At 39.2% G+C, this 18,252-nt stretch overlaps 1 protein-coding gene across 1 annotated transcript in view; it reads right to left on the reverse strand.

The window, feature by feature from the left end:
* LOC108876044 (roundabout homolog 2-like) overlaps window positions 1-4,357 on the reverse strand; it is a 257,671-nt gene extending 253,314 nt beyond the window's left edge. Inside the window, 1 exon segment of the mRNA XM_018665320.2 lies at window positions 3,481-4,357. Within this exon segment, the coding sequence (XP_018520836.1) occupies window positions 3,481-3,604 (124 nt within the window). The 5' untranslated portion in view covers window positions 3,605-4,357.
* Between the last annotated feature and the right edge of the window lie 13,895 nt (window positions 4,358-18,252).

Below are 18,252 nucleotides of genomic sequence, written 5' to 3' on the forward strand. Positions count from 1 at the left end.
AAGACGTCACAGTGATGATTTTGGCAATACCTTGAGATTACCTGAAACTGACTAACACATGTGAATTACTAGTTAGTTTAGTATATAAACTGAATTTTGTCAATGCATTGCATGTATATGTACAGATTACGTGTATTTTTATAGTCTGAAATACTATGATATAGTTTTGCCTTAATTGTTAATTTCATATAATTTTGACAATTAGTGATTACTGTTAAGTTGCTATGAACCTTACAGATTGAATGAGTTTGAATGAGTTTAACATCAATCTCAAAAGAAAATGTACAATTTTTTTTTCCCCTTTTTGTAATGCTGTAAATTTAGATAATCTAATAATCTCTGAGATTACAACATGTAGCACTTTCTTTTGTATATCCATATTTTTAAACACTCATCACTTGAGATGGCAGTAAAAGTTTATGTGTTTCACATAGAAAGCAGCTGTGATGTTCAGCGGAGCTTCAAGTTCAGGGAGGATGAGATGGGAATCATTCTATTTAGACTGCAGAAGGGGGGTGAAACATTTCTGTATTGGAATTCATTGTCACATGACCTTGAACCACAGTTAAATACAAACTTTCTACAGCCACCTTTTCAAACTGTGTGCAGCTTGTGTTTATGTTGGCATGCAGCAATGATGATTCCACTGCATAATGTTGTTTATTTCTGACTTCTCACACATAGTACAGTTAGAGAAAGCAACATATGAAGTTTATGAAAAACACCTGTACACCTGCTTATTCATGCATATTCAATTATCCAATCAGCAATCATGTGACAGCAGTGCAATTCAAAAATCATGCGGATGCAGGTCAGGAACTTCGATTAATGTTCACATCAAACATCAGAATGGAGAATGCGATCTCAGTGACTTTAACCGTGACATGATTGTTGATGCCATAGGGGCTGGTTTGAGTATTTCTGAAATTGCTGATCACCTGGCAACAGTGTTTACTCAGAATGGTGCAAAAAAACAAAAAACATCCAGTGAGCGGGAGTCCTGCAAATAGAAACACCTTGATGAGAGAGGTCAAAGGAGAATAGCTAAACTAGTTCAAGCTGACAAAAGGCTACAGTTACTCAAGATAACCACTCTTTACAACTGTGATGAGCAGAATAGTATCTCACAATGCACAACTTGACAAAGCTTGAGACAGATTGGCTACAACAGTGGAAGACCACGTTGAGTTCTGCTCCTGTTCGCTTACCAAGCTTCTAACAGCTCCTTCCAGCATGATAATGCACCATGTGAAAAAGCAAAAGCTGTCTCAAACTTTTTGATGAACGTAACAGTTCATCAGTTCCGTGTACTACAGTGACCTCCAAAGGGACCAGATCTGAATCCAATAGAACACTTTGTGATGTGGTAGAATGGAGATTCAAAACATGAAAATGTACCTGAAAAAGCTGCAGAAACGATTTGATGAAATCATGTCAAAATGGACCAGGATCTCAAAGGAATGTTTCCAACATCTTGTGGAATCCATGACATGGGGAACTGAAGCAAAGGGAGGCCCTACCCAGTATTAGTAGTTTATAAAGAGCTTGGTGAGTGTAGACTGTAGATGTATAATGTGGAACTTGCCACATAATGTATAATACTGTAAGTAAAAAGGATGGTTTACATCTATGCATTCTGCATGCATCTTACCAGTGTGTTCTTAGCAAGGCAGTGACAGAAGGGAAAATACTGGTAATTCCGTCTATACCGTGCAATGGCAAAGTACACATGCTTGGATATCGTACTGCTAAATGTGATAATGAATGGTAATTTACAGTCAATGAAAATTAACACTGGTGAGAGAAATCTAATGATACAATGCTGGCACACAAATTAAATGTTAGTTATTCCCACCCAATATCTCACACCCATAAAGATTTGTCAACCCATGCAGAAATCTCTGGAAAATATTAGTCTTTCTAAAATGTGTCCACAAAACTATAATTACACAAGGAAGGTTACAATTCACAGATGGCTGTGGAATGATTTGTTCAACTGTGCACAGATAGGGACAGAGTCTATGGCCTAATTACACCGAGGGAGGTCTCTGCCCTCCATTTCACCAGAGGCCAGTGATAGCTTTGATTTCATACTGTATCTGTTTTTACCCTTGGTTTACAGATTGCTGATTTATATTTGCACCAAACACATCCAATTCCAATCATGAAAATATTTTACTCATCATCTCGACTGAATCAAAAATTGGGCTAAAAATGTATGTTGTTCTTAAAAGTTCCAAAAGTCTGCAAGTTTTCATTCTATCATAAGTTGTTGTTTCATTGAAAAAAGCAGTCTGGAAAATGAAAATATTTACACACATATGAACTAATTAAAGTAAGAAAGGAACTGGATATGAAAAGAGAAATTCTTTCATTATCCGCTATTTAAGAGTGTGTTATATAGGATCTAACAGCATGGGCGAATTCCATTAAGTTAGAACTTCGATGCAGTAATGATGCATCTTGGTGAGAGTGCATTGACATTGTGCAAGGAAGGTGTAAAAGAGATGTATTTGAAGAAATGCAAAGTAGAGAGTGGGTGAAACAGAACAAGAGCAAAAGCAAAGTGGCAAGGAATCATTAAATAGATCATGGTTGTGACACTGCCTCTTTGAAGACACAAGCATCCCACTGAGCGTGAGCCTCGAGTGCTAACAATGCCGATAGGCTGCAGGGAGCATCTTTCAGGCTTCTCACTGAGCACTAGCACTAAGATTAGAGGTTCCTTTAATCCGACAAAGGGGATTAAATGCTACAAGAGAGGCGAGAGGACCGCTCCCACGGAGGGGCTGAGATGAATTATTAACACCTCTCCTCAAGACTGGTGATCTAAGTCTTTAAACCAAAAATCACAGTTCTAAGACACTGGTGGCATGTCCTGTCAACCAAGCATTCCAGGGTGCATGGATAAATTTGATCTCGTGCAGCACACTCCGCCACACCGGAGGGTGTGTAAAGGGTGGTCGGGTTTCAAAATAGATCCTTAAAACACTAACAGATAGGAGCAGGATAATAAAAGGTAAAAACACCAATACCACCATACCAAAACTGTTAACTGTTTCATTGCTACACTGGCTAGCAATGAAAAGTTCAGTGGACGTAAGTGGTCATCACTTCCTTCTGTGTTCAAAAATACATCGACTTCCTTTGAACACACCTCAGCTGCCCCAGTGAGTCAGAATTGTAGAGACAAAAAAGTACACCAGGAGTAAGAACATTATGTGTAAGTTCAGAATTTTACATATTTAAATATGGTGGTACAGAACATCCAAATCCAAAAGTGTTTTAAAGGCAAGGTCAATCTGTGATGAGAATGTGTCATTCAAAATTGTACCTGTTCTACCCAACATCACCTGCAGATGTCCATCAAATGTTCAAATTATTTAACAAATATCCAGGTACAGGGCAATTCAATGAGTCACAAGACAAATTTATCAATAAATAAACATTAGTAAGTCATGGTTGTCCATAATCACTTACCCCCCTTGTTCCATCTGCCTTTAGTCCTTGCCTGATAGGTAAGTTCGGGACAGCCAGACAGCACCAAGAGAAAAAAAACAAGTTCAAACACAGAAAGAAATCCAGACTTTGCCCTGGAAAACATGTCCAAGAGTTGCTGGCAGCCGAGTCACTTTCACATGGCTGTGTTTCCTCCTAGAACGGCGCGGCTGTGGCGCATGGTAGCCCACGCGTGGGCTGTCATCATCAGTCACGCTGGTGTCAGCAGTGGGTCTCCAGTCCTACCATACTGCTCTGTGATGCCCCGGCTGGGTGCTGGTCTTCACTGATGCTGGAGCTCCGAGTGAAGCCACATCTCTCCCTTCTATAAGCTCTCCCTTACCAGAGCGCATGGGAACCAAACGGGAACACACAGCTTGCCACGCGACGGCACGGCTCAGCTACACTCGGCACAGTGCATAGGAACTCGCTCTCACTCAAGCTCACACACACACACACACACACACATACTCCCTCTCTCTCCGTCTCTCTCACGCTCACTGCTGCCACCGCTGTTGATGCCGATGCTGCTGCTGGAGCTGCTGCTGAATTATTTCCTGCCCTCCTCACTCCAGGTTTCAGGGGGAATTTATTCCTCTGCGCTCCGTCTTTTGCTTAGATCTTCACACTGCAGAGGAAATGGAGGTGGAGCACAATCCACCTTCTGCACTCTAGAAAGGAGTTTCCAAGGGTGTGTTGGACTGAGGCTGTCTGATGGTAGTAAATCTACAAATAGGCAGGTAAGAATGACAGGTAGCTGGTGAGCATAGGGGGCAGCGGAAAGTCAGGGTCCATATTTATGGCAATTCTCTTTATCTGTAAAATATCTGCATGGGGACTGCATAAGGGGGTTAGGCTTTCCTAGGGGCAGTGGAGCAAGGAGAGAAGGACAAAGAGAGGGTGGGAAAAGAGACTAGGAGATCACAGAGGAGCACTCTGATGGGGAAATTGTAGAGTTCGCCCTTTTTGACCCATCCCCCTCTGTAGTGACAGCTCATGATCAAAAAAGTGTACTAAATATCCCTGAACCAGTGCAAAGAAAGTCAAGAAAAATCACTGAGGAGAAATTTGGAGCAGTGGTCAAAATTAGTTACAACTACATTCCCATAGCCAAGTGTGGCATCTTCAGATTCTTTAGTTTATGATCATATCAGTTCTATACACGGGAAAAACAGTCACATATCCATTTATGAAAAGATTTGCATCTAAAACAAACTACTATAACTCCTTCAAGTTTGTGCATTAAGAAATCTGTTAACCTGTTATCAGCCACTGCACACCAATTGACATGTTGATGTTAAAAGATTAAGCTCCTCCAAAACACCAAACCAATTTAAACATATGAATTATTTGAAGATATCTTTATTCAAATTGATAACTGGCTGCTATAATTTTGGAGGAGCCTGTTTTTTGGATGCGAGGCACAGTGTTTATCAGCCACAGTTCTCTGACAAAGCTCCAAGGTCGTTATGCTCCTAAGTTCATAAAACAGGTACTTCACAAGTGGGGAGTATGAACAGGCTGTCTCATACACACACCATGGCTTTAATGTCCTAATTACAGCTTCTGAGGAAACCCATGATCAAGTCCATAATTTTTTATACACAGCACAAATTAATATCCTGAATCCACACATAATCTTAACTCGTTACCTACCTGCACCGCCACCCCCCCAAATTCTCCTATTCCTTCACGCTATCTCGCTTCCCCTTCATAACAACCTGCAACGACACCAGGAACTATAATTAAGCTTTCTGCACATGAGGAGAGAGATGTGTATTTTCTCTAAGACACCAGCAGGAGCATCTGTTGGCAATACACATTTCCGACGACAGATAAACAAGCACAATGTTTGCTTCTCTCTGGGCTATTACACCATAGCTAAAGTACATAATTCTTAAGTATGACAGTCCCCTGTTAATTGAGTTATAAAATTACAAAGCAAATCTGCACCAGACAAGTTAAATTCAAACCCTAATGTTACAATATATCTTGCTGCATGTCTACACCTCTAAGTAGGAGTTTTTCATCAGTAGCCTGGAGCTTTTTGTGTTAAACAGTAATACTCAGAGATTATTCCTTTTCCATATAAAGAGCCTGGTGTGGTACCTTGGGCTCCAAATTTAAATGATGCTGGCAGAGCTAAGCACCAAGTAGCTTAGATGCAAGTGGTTAGTGGAGTACGGCCTGAAAATACATGGAGTATGCGGTGCTGCTTGTGCTAAATGGTATGTGGTCTACAGCGACAGCTTGTTACAGCCTGTGTCACATGACTGTGCTCCTACATAAGACATGGGTGTAGAGCAAGAACCTTGAAAATAAGAAGCGTTGCTATAATGGCAGTAGCACTGTTGCAACTACCCTACAGTATTCATTTACTTTAACAGGTAAAACTATTTCTCCCACACTGAGTGCTGAATTCACTGCACTTCAACATCAAAGACCTGGGAGTTATTTTATGTACACCACACCACTATTCTAAAAGGTAGTGCACATCACAATATTTTTCATAAGCAGCAAAATGACACAACAGTAGAATCTGTAGCAGATATTTGAACAATTATGTGAAAAAAGTTCTGGAGTTCAAAAACAGAAAAACAGTACAGATGTTCCAAAAACAAACTGTGCATGTGTCATCAGTGGATAAAACAGACAGACTTTGATGTTTGCTGCCTCTTATGTAAAATTAGTTCACACAGACATAAATCTTGTGAAGTGTAGCTGGAATTAGCATTCACAGTGTCTTTGTCTAAGGTCCCTATGAGCCCATTACACTAACCATTCAAAGTTGTTTTTGCTTCAAAATACTTTCTGCCTTTTTAATGTCGTAGTACAGAAAAAGAAGAGCAAAGGAGGAGTGAGGATAAGAGGGATGAGAGGGGAACCTGTGCAGTATGTGATAGTCAAGGCAGATGTACAGAAACAAATGCAGAGAAGTATTGCTGAGTAGGTTTACTGTCACCAGAACAATTCCTACTGCTGAGGAAGGAGTAAAGAGGAGTAGAGTGGAGTGAAGTGGAAGGGACACGGGAACCCCTACATCCATACTGGTAAGTCAGACAGCTTATCACCCCCAGACAAGAGCCCCCTGGATAAATGTGGTCAAGCAGGAGAGGAGCCCAGCTTCAGCAGTGATGGGGTGCAGGACAGCGATAAGGATGAAGCTCTACTGGGTGAAATGGGGGAGTGAGGCAAGGGGCCCCGGGCTGAGAAACTCAGCCAACAGCAATACTCATTCCAGCTCTCGCTGGCTAAACCTCTTAAAAAATTTACACATAGGCATTTACCATATTCAGCAAATATAGGTTACAGCATGTATGTGTGTGTTCATGTGTCTTAAGTATAACCGTGCATGTATGCATGTTCGATTGCACATCTCACCACTCAGCCCAAAAAGTGGGCATAGGAGTAGAAAGAGCTGAAGCAGATGGGAAAAACAAGAAGAGTGGAAAGAGGCGAGACAGAGGGAGAGAGAGAAATCGTCTTCTTGATGTTTTTCCGACACCAGCCTCTTGAAAACACACCATGAAATTTGCTTTTTCACAGGAAGTGACAGAGCGAGCACCATGAATTGATCCCCTGATGGAGATCTGGCTCTTTGTGTTGTCGTTTTCTCCTCTGCGCATCTGCCTGCCCAGATACTGGATAATCTACTCGCTCCCGGCATTCCTAATCCAACCATCCATCCCCATTCACTCCGCCCATGTGTGTCCCAGCACAGGACAGGAGGGTAGTTTGGAAGTCCATAATGGAATAGATTTGGTTGTTTGTCTCTCTTGAAATGACTGTTGTGTGGCACTGAAATGATTATTTCTCCTGCCTTGCTAACCTCTAGGTAATGATTAACGTTCTAATTATAATTTACCAGAATCAGAACCCAGCAGCTTTCAATCAAATAATCAGTGTTGGAACCTTTCTCTTCTTAGCAAATAAATACTGTACTTTCTATGAATTTTCAAGTCACCAATACTGACATCACAAATATATCAATGCTAAGATATCCACGCCAGTCTCTCTGTTTGTATTTTTGTTTAAATTTTCAGTCAAAATTTTCAGTCGAAAAAGCAATGTACTTGAATAGAGCACTGCTTCCAGTATTGCTCTTGGCAAATAAATGTTAAAGATCATAAGCTGATTATGGCTCTGTCAGCCAATTCAAATAAGTAAACAAGCCAGACTAGAAAAGGGCAGCGCTTGTGGAAAATGATTAGTAAATATGATCCTGGCTGTCAGATGACTGATCACTGCGAAAACTGGAAATCATAACAGCCTGTAAAGCAATGTCCATTAATAAATATTCTCCAGTTTGATTAAAGGTCATGGCAATTCTTAATTACAAAATTACATAAACAACTACGCCTACGCAATGAACTATATATATATATATATATATATATATATCATTTCCGATTCGACAATTACTCCATCTGCAAAAAAGCAAATGCATGTTCTCCCTTCAAACTCAATGTGGATGATCTAATTTTGTAAACTAATCAGAAATGTATTGTGTTCTGCACCTCCATAAACAGCTCTTCAATCAAATTGCTGGAACAGGCAACCATATGTAAATTTTATATGTAACCACTCAGAAACAGGCTGGGCTCGTTATAATGTACATGAAAACAGCAATTGAAGTCAAAAGTGTGGCACAAGCTGAAGGTGCAATTACATCAGGAATAAATTCCTTCACAATCAATCCTTTATACCGCATAAACTTGTGCACAGAATGTGTCTGTGAATGGTCCTGCAAGTCAAAGAACAGAGAGGTAATAAGAATCAGAATGAGTTAGTGATGGCTGTCATAAAATATGGCAGGGGCTTCTATTTACAACCTGTAATAAAACTGCCTCTGCAGCGATTTATGGAGATGCTTGCCCCACAGAGCTAAACCCTTTTTGCCAAGGGCATGTTAATAACCTCCATACTGCATTCTGAATATATTGGCAGATGGACATTTTGTCTAATAGAGCATTGCAAACTGGAAACAGGTTCTAAAAAAAGCAACAGTGTCATGCTTTTATGGTATTCTGGTGGCAGCGTGGCTCCAGCCTGAAGCTTTCCTCCATCTCTGAGACCCACCCAAACTGCGAGCATGTGCAGAGCTTTTTCTGTGTCTCTGTACTCATCAATACATTGTCTGCCTTCACAAACAACTTTTTTTCTGCCTCAACAGCTCACTGGCAATGGAAAAAGCCTTATTAATGGGACCACATCCCTGAGTAACGGACAGAAATATTACATAAAACACGGCATTAATATTAATATGAGGTAGAGACACATCACAGAGATGGTTTAAGTCTGGTACAATCTGGGCGAGCTGCTGTGTAGACAAGAACATGTTACAGTGTTTCAGAAAGTAAATTTAACTCAAGGTCCACTTACTAGCTTTTTCAGAGTATTCAACTGTATCTTCATGAGGATAGAGTCTGCTCAGTTGTCACTGAGATTGCTCAGCTGTCAATACATTGAGGTCACGTGATAACAGGTGGTTGTATACAGTGTAGATTATTGAAGTGTTTAAAAATTCTAATTGGTAGCCTCCAGGTGCTCACTGATGTTTTCAATAATATCATTTTGAATATCATTTTAATGACTCATGCTGAGACCACTGACATCACACATCAATAAGCTAATTAAAGATTGAGCCTTCTCAAAAACTGTAGTACAGATTAGGTTTTAAACCACACAGAATTTTATTAAAGAAAATGAGGGTTAATAAATTCATATTAAACTACCCAATCACCCATATACATATTTATTATTTTACATTATTCAAAATACCAAAAATATACTAAGTGGTGTTATTTACTATTTTATCCATCATGTGCGGCATGCACTAGGTGTCTAAGGATTACCCATATTTTACATAATAGCCATGATAATACTACAGACAATAGTACATGTAATACTGCATTTGTAACAATTGTAGCAATGCTGTAGCCACTTGAAAGCCAGGCACACACAGACCACGATGCTAGGATTGGTATTATACCGTAGTGGCAAAATGTGTAAGATATTAATAAGATGCTTTAAATACTTTTTCTTACCAAATCGCTTGATTTGAACTTACAGCACAGAATAAGATGCATTAAAACCCTATTCATTAGCTGAGTTGGTGAAAGTTATATATAAAGATATGAAGATCTGATCACAGTGGGAGTGTGTCTACAGAATAAAAGTCCCAAGAAAGCAAGGCAGAAGTAATGTTATAGTTCTGGGGAAATGTGGCAACCAGACAGATGTGTGATACAGACATTATTTGTACCCCACTATGAGCCATTACAGCATAGACCATGTTTGTTTACAATCACAATGCACAGACTGTGCTACGATTCAAGTGCATTATGAAACTGTGAGGAAAATAATCAATTTAATGCTACTCTTGTCTCCATTAGTGGGATGGAGGGGAACATTACATGGACACATGTGGACAGTGCTCCTATCCCCACTTCGACTGAAGAGTTTCACCTGATCATTGGTCTCACTGGTGAAGGTCAGCAGCTCTTCAGACCAAAAGCACTGTACGCTCTATATCACACACTCAATTAAATAACAGGTTTCAACAGTCCCAGCTCTCAACTCTCGCTCTGTCTCTCTCTCATATCTCAACACACTATAAAATCTCAATTACACACTCGGCTGTGGTCTGCAGAACTGAATCTCTGTTTTCTGGCAGCACGCATTAGTAGAATGTAGCAATACTGGTTTCTAATTATTCACTTCACATCATGAAGTACTGCAAGATGCTGAATGATGAAAATGACAGTGACATACAGATGGCTTAAGTCACATTTTAATGGCAGATCATTGTCATCAAAAAACTATCACAGATTACAGCTGTGGCAAAGACTGTGAGAAATAAATAAACTCTACATAACAGTAATATGACCACAAGGCAAGATCCAATAATTAAGTTTTAAGTTTTCCAAATGTTCTAGGAAATAAAGATGTTTATATGCATTTGCCCATTTAAGCTCAGCATTTCAGGAGTTACATTTTTGGTGACTATCACAACAGAGATGTTCAGTAACAATGCAGTATGTAGTACTAACTACACCATCCAAAATGTAAAAGGGAAAAAGGGGGAATGATGAAAGCAGGGGGGAAATAAAAATGCCAAATAAACCTTTAGAGCCATTTCAACCTGAAAGCTGCCATGGTGCTGAGTTAGCCCATGGGCTGTGCTGGCTAAGGACAAGCCTGTGCATAAATTCACCAGCCTGTGATGATGTGGCCTGGTAGAAACAGTGCAGCAATGTCACAGTCTCCACCCTCTAACGAGCTGTGTAGTTCAGCAAAACTGACCCAGGAAGCAAAACCACAGATGTGGCAGAGATACTATACACCTGTGGTTAGCTTTACTTATTAATTATCCTCAAAATTAATTGTAATAACATCCAAACATGGTTGTCTGCTTATGACAGAAATGAAAAACTACCGATAAATATGACATTACCAATGATAAAAATATCTGAAGGCCCCTTAATTATACCTCTGATTTCTCTGCTTTGGCTGCTGAGTTACCATTAGAGTTTTACAGACTGACAGACACAGGGCAGATTCAGTTTCTGTAAAATTTATTCATCTGCTGGCGACATTTGTCAAATTCGAACATGGTGGTCAGGTAAACATATAAACCCTGATATCATAAGCATCTAAACAAGCATCATGTTGAACTTTCATTTGACCATAAGGAAAGCACTACTCCAACTCATCATGAATCATTATGATCCATGTTGAAAGTAAGCATAACCTGACATTAAGCATCAGTTTTGGCTCCTATTTTATTTTCCTTTTATTGCACAGTGTCAAATCTGAATACAGAATATCAATAATTAAATTTCATGCAGAAACTGTCATTTTGATGTAATTTAGATCAGTATTTTTAAGTTATTAATAATTATGAATGCACCAGTAATTGGTTTCAGCCCTACACAAATTACACCATTACATCCTTTACCCTCTGTCACTCAAAAGTTCATGCTCTGAACAACACAGCACATCACATATTCTCTATCAAACACTGGTGCATCAAGTAGAAAAGAACCATAATAGGTAATGTTATGGAAAGGTGAGAAATGGGCTGTACTTATCTGAAGTCGATGTGCCACTAGACATAAATCATTACCTCAGTTTAGCTTCAGGCTGTTGCACAGTCTCATTCATTTGAATACTGTACATTTGCAAACTACTAGACTGTTGGCCAATCGATCATCAGCTGTATACCATCCAGAGGCTTGTTTGCTCTAAGAATATAAACTAACTCGACTGAGGTTATTTATTATCAAACACAAAATAACTGTGGCAGAAATGCCAAAAGGCAGTCTGGGATCAGCAAAAGAAGCTCTCATTATAAAACACACAAAGCATTGTGGGAGTGCTGTTTAATCAGAGGGATGTAGTGAGACACCAAGTCTCTCAGACTAACTTTCTGTAGGTGTTTACAAAATGAGATCCTGGGCTACAGGCAGAGGAGTAGGAGAGACTGCCGGCAGATTGAAAGCTATACACATCCATTACCCCATATCATCAGCAACAATCACATCATCTCCCAGACACTTCCAGGTAGACTTGAGCCCCCTCAGGCTTTATTGGAGCTGCCAGCCCAGCATCCATACAGTCACCCAAGCCTACAGCTCGTCCTTCCATTTCAGTAACACTTTTGATCACTGCAAATTGAATGAGCATAATAAGCCAGTCAATATGAAATTTACCCCCCTATATCCAGTTCAAAATATGACTACGCAGAAATAACAGCAGGAGAGAAGTGCACTCAGCTGAAGTCAGGTGTTTCCATAATGATATTCGTTTTCCCCTGCGCTCCTTTGCTCTCTTCCAGAAAATAGATCACTTTTCATATGGACAACAAAATGTAGCTTATTACTATTTACTTATTGGGACATACAGGGGGCATACTGAAGATCTGTCCACTTTTAACTCACTGGTTTAGCATGTGACTGATAAATACCAGTAAACTGTTCATATTGTATATTCATATTCTACCACTGAATTGTGTGTTTCAAACCATGCTTGTATTACCATGTATCTAAGTCAACAGCATAAGCCCAGCAGTAACATACTTCGTTAGCGGGTATATTTTTGTGTTGGCTGATGCATAAGTTTTGTGTTGGCTGATGTAAAGAAACAGTGGGTTTCCACACAACTGCCACAACAACTTCATGATATTCATGAAATTGAAATGATGTCTTGCTGCTGGAGAGAATGACAGTATACACAAAGTTAAGGATCTCAGCTTTGAGCTTCAGTAATAAGGTGCACAGTATGGGGTAGGGCCAACAAGTCCTGCAACCTGAATGACAGTACAGTTTGTCAATTGACCCATTGGAGCATCAGTGCCCTTGTGGCCTAGTTGACCTTCATTGACCAGGTTTACAATAACAGATGTGTTGTTACGTTTATTTTTTGCATTTTTTAGTTCCTTTTGGGCTCAAAACTACTTTTTTTTCCCTCAAGTATTTCTTCAAGGTAAGAATACCTTTGACATCAAAAGTCAGGGATAAAACAAACATTGATGACAAATGGTTTCAAACTATCATTAACAATTGTCTCCCATTTCAAAATCCTGTGTTTTGTGTACCTATCCATCCACCCAAACTTCCCACTAATGCAAAGTTGATCACTCTTTATAATAAGTCACCTGTCTTCCCCTTTTGCTTCTGCCAAAATTACTACATTAGCGGTCACCTAACAATAAAGCATAAATATGGATAATATTCATTTTTTAATCATTGAAACATTTAATCCTTAACATATCTTGTAAAGATAGCCATTCAAAACCTAAAAATATTCACTTTACATCAATAAAAAACAGAAAAAAGTAGATCTTAATATTCCCACACATTAAAATTAGTGGGGATTCATTCATTTTTTTGATTGACTGATAAATTACGCAGTTAACCTTTTTAGCACTAATATGTAACACTGTATTAGTTTATGCAGAGAATTGAAGTTACACTTTCTTCAGCTATTATATATCGTCATCATCACTCATTCATTCATCGGCTGCTTGGTAGGTAACATTCAACCATACTCACACTGGTGTACATGGCCCTTTTAACTTGGCACTCACTGGCTACTCTGCAAATATTGTAATGTCAGCCCTATTTGCAGCTGCAGCTCTTTTCCTAGTGTTTGGGATTTCTGACTTTTCTGATATGTAATGTTTATATGTGTTTGTGTTTGTTAAGGGTAGAGTAGTTCTCCAGCAGAGTATTTGTTGCTGCTCAGATTCCTACAGAGCAGAACAGAGCCTTTTCAGCCAAATCTACCTGTATATATGTATATCCATTTGCAATAAACTGTCAATTGATGTAAATCCCTCTTAAATGCAGTAGGTATCAAATATTTTCACAGTTATTTAAGATATGAGTTATTTAAGATATGAACTGATCCTATTTAGTTATGATTTAAGCAGCACCACAATTACTGAGGCACACACAGTTTATCATGACCTAGTGTTGGTTCCTGTGTACCAGTGGCAAACAAATTCCTAGCACATCTTTCCTATTCAGATGCATTCAACAGGAAGTCAAGAGGTCAAACCACTGACCTTTAGAAACATTCAAGAGGGAATTCAAGGTTCAGCTCCACAATGACAATACCCCCACCTGGGTCCCTTCACATAGACAGAGAGAGCGAGAGAGATGGAGAGACCATAGTGAGAAATACACCCCTTGATGTGCTGGGGTGGGCCCATTGCTCTCGGGAGTAGTGTTGGGCATTAAATCTGCCTGGGGATGAGAAAGAGTGGCAGCCACTCAGCTAGTGGGCCTCAAAACACATTTTAAATTTTGTCGGGATGACATGTCTCGTCCACCTCTCAGACTGTGCTGACAGGGGTGACAGTTAGCCAGCTTTTATGAGTCCAACTTGAAGGTTGCAGAAAGTCGGTTGGAACTCACCTGCAAAGCGTGGAAGTGGGTTTTTACATTTGTGTTGTTATTGTTGGACTATATTTTTTATGGATGGGCATTTTAATTACTTTTATGAAGTTGATTAATCGAGACAATTTAAGTCGATTAGTTGTGACGTCATCATTAACACGTGCCCTTCACCCAAACCAAACTAATAATATCCTGTCATGTCGAGTTTTGCACTGTAGTGTACAGATGCACTAACTTTACCTCCCAAGCTCGACTCATCAACAACACACCTCAGACTAGTTCTCAGCGGTGTGTCTCTAATCTGTGCTGAGAATCTAAAGCACAGAACCTGTGAACCAGTGACAAAAAAGAAAAAAAAAATCTGACTGTCCATGCATCAGTTGTTATTGCTACTTTCTTGGCTTTAATCAGATTCTTTTTAAGAGCTGTAGCTGCTAAATCATTTAAGTCACCAAAGCTATTTGTTATTTGTTCCTGTCATTTGGTGTCACATGAGCATTCTGGTACAATAAATTCACAGAGTTTTCCATAAGCACCGATTGATAGCCAGATGCCCGGACATTAAAACTTGATTAAAACAGGATCTTCAGTAATCAGAGAAACACGCTGAGCGAACAGCCGCTCTCAATGTCCCCTGTCCATGTCACAGAGAAACATTGTTTTTTAAAATATGAAACCGCGACTCCCAGTAAAAACCTCCTGAACAATGAACACTGAAGGAATCCTAACCTAAAAACAAGCTGAGCATCTAGAAACAAGCTTACATTAGTGGCAGCTCGGGTTAACAACCCACAGGTCCTTAACTACTAAGACAATAACTCCTGTGAACACCAAACTCAGTTGAGCCATGAGGCATGCGCCAGAGAAGGACCCATTAAATTTTGGTGTGGATTCCCTCAAAGGGGCAGGTCCTGGACTTTATCCTTTTCATTGCAAGACAGGGCAGAGCTCCACAAATGTATAGGAGTGTTTGGCCTTGGCAGAGATATGTGCTCTATGTGCTCTACTGACTGCCATTCTATTTTTTTTTTAAAGCTTATACATATAAAAATATAAACTTGATTCTGTACAAACAACTACAACTTAGTCCATAAATCCCATCCACAGGAAGAAACTGCCAGATACAAAGCTGACCACATTCATCACATGGATTGCAGTGTTGATGCAAGGCTGAATATGAATGTTTTGGAGATAAATTGCTTGTCACCTGGTCATAGCTGGCTGCAAGCCGACGCTCATCATGAGTCTGTGCTGTGTGTTTGTCCCCGGATGAACCTCACCTTACTGTACAGAGATGTCAACATGTTTCTACAAGTTAAAACAACCTTTCTCCTACAACATAATATCAATGCATTATACCACAGAGAGTGGAAGCAAGAAAGAGAGAGGGGGATAAAATATACATCTAAACCCGGGGGACCAGTGTCACGCTGCAATGTACTGATTGGTGACGATTGATTCTGTGGATCAATTTTGTATTAAGAATTTATGTTCTCATGAGGTATCAAGCCCTACAGACAGAGAAATCTTTCTATTAACTGCAATGATTGAACTACTCTGTCAGCTGACATTCAGGAGGGAGCTTCAAGTACTACAGCTCTGGGTAGTCAGCTAGGAAGCAGGCAGGTGTTCAGAACCCCAGCCTTGTCCAAGGTTGAGAGGTCACAACAGTTAGAAAGATTAATGAAATCCAGTGGAAATGAGTGCACTGTAAGTGAGTGGAAAGAAAATCACAGTGCCAGCACATTGCTGTTAACTGATCAGTGCAGAGGCAGCTTTCTGGTGCTGTATGCCACAGAAGCAAACTCTGAATTACACTTCATAACATTCAAAATTCGTTTGCTTGTTTCAAAGGATATCCTACAGGGCACATTTAGTTAAGCTGACTGTAACTGCCACAGAGAATGGGGTAGCATATAGACCAGGATTCAGGTTGTAGAGAAAGTTACTTCTAACTATTGACAGAAAGTAAGAGATCTCACATTATTAACATATAATGTATGTTTACCTGACTAATATCACCTCATTATGTACTAATTTCAAGATCATTTGTCTTATTCTGAATTGACTTAATAAACATTATTATTATTAAACGTTATTTTGATGTTTTTTTTTTTTTCTGAGGCAGAGTTTTGAAATTATGTATTGCACATGTCAAATGGTCTTGTAAAGAAAATCAAATAAAATAAACAACCAAAAAACATGATTCTGTTACAAAGCCCAATGGTGCACCAAATAAATGTTGTGTAACTTTAATGATAACAAAAATATTCATGCATCAAAATCTCCAATGTCATCTGAATCAAATATTCAAAACTGTGAACCAGATAATCACCCCCTTTTCAGCACTTTAAAATGTTGCCTCATGATTTTTGCAAACTAAATCATAAAGTAGACAGCAAATCAACTTCAAGCCTTTCCTGCTGTGTTCATAGAAAGAACTTTCCTTGAAGGTTAGCCAAATTATTAACAGAAATGTACTGGTGCATTGATGGACAGAGGCATAACATTTAACAATAGTGCTTCTTTTGATTAAAGAGACAACCAGATGTGATTAAGACGTCTCTGATTGTGCTGTCAGTCTTCCAAATGGACAGGACCTCAGTGCTCACCCCTCTGCCATTCCAGTCCAAATGGCTGGGTGTGGATATGTGTCTCCACATTTCCAGCACTCACTCATTTAAAAGACCCCTTCGCTCATCACTAAATCTTTCTTGGCCCATCTGGAGATAGGGTTTTATACAGGACAGAAGTCCACTCAGGCTAGCCATCACCTTTACTGTCCCCACTGATACAGCAAGCCATTAGCATTAATACCAGGCTACAAGCTGAGAAATCGAAGATGAGCTTGAGACAGAGTGATATGAGAGGTGGAACACTCTATCTGACAAGTGCATCTTAGTGTAACTGATACAATTAAGTGAATATTCTCAAAAAAGTTTGATAATTTCTGTTGCATCAGTCTTCAGAAATTCAGAAAGCATAAATAATGAAGGTGCAAATGTGTACTTATTTAATGTTTAATATACAGATGTGTGGTTATAGTAAGTATTGGATAAAAGGTATGTGTTTGTTGTACATTGTTTTAATACGGAAATTAAAATGCTTCTCAAAGCAAAGTACAGAACATACAATACTGGCATATTGTACATACTGAGGTGCTCTACATCAACTACACATTGCCCAGAGGCCATGCATCAATGCATCTGTTTGCATGTATGTATATAATAGTTAAGATGTGTAAATGAAAGCAACATTTTTCCTCTTGGTTTCTTTTGAAACAGTGAGACTTCTTAAACAACGCTGGCATCGTTTATTATTCGCATGCTGTTGTTATTTGAACTTTAATACCCACAGCAGATTTTGTTGATAAATGGCATGCCCATATATTGTTTGTTCACATACAGAAAAGCAATTACTCAAATTAAGCTGAAAAAGCTAGGCTGATTAATTATTATGACATTATGTTAGGTAAAAAATCAAATGAAAAACAGTGAGACACGACAGATGAAATATGCTCCGATGGTCACATGAAACAATAGCAAATCCAATATGATGAAAAAGATCATGCATGCAATCATTCCTAACAAAACATGTGCCACATGTACATTAGATTTATACAAGCATTAAAGTCTGTTACTATTTACTGTTTCAGTGACTTTTTTTTTTTATTTTAAATAATGAAGTAAGTGTTTAACAATAGCCCTATTGTGTGGTGTCATACCACACATCCATCAGTAACTTTTATAATTGCTTGCCAGTGGTCTGTTCTGTACTGGGTTCAGCTGTTTCAGTATTATTAAAGCTGCCTTAATTGATATTCTGTTATTCTATGATGCTGACAACACTC

The sequence above is a fragment of the Lates calcarifer genome, linkage group LG21, assembly GCF_001640805.2.
Source record: "Lates calcarifer isolate ASB-BC8 linkage group LG21, TLL_Latcal_v3, whole genome shotgun sequence".
Taxonomy (NCBI): domain Eukaryota; kingdom Metazoa; phylum Chordata; class Actinopteri; family Centropomidae; genus Lates; species Lates calcarifer.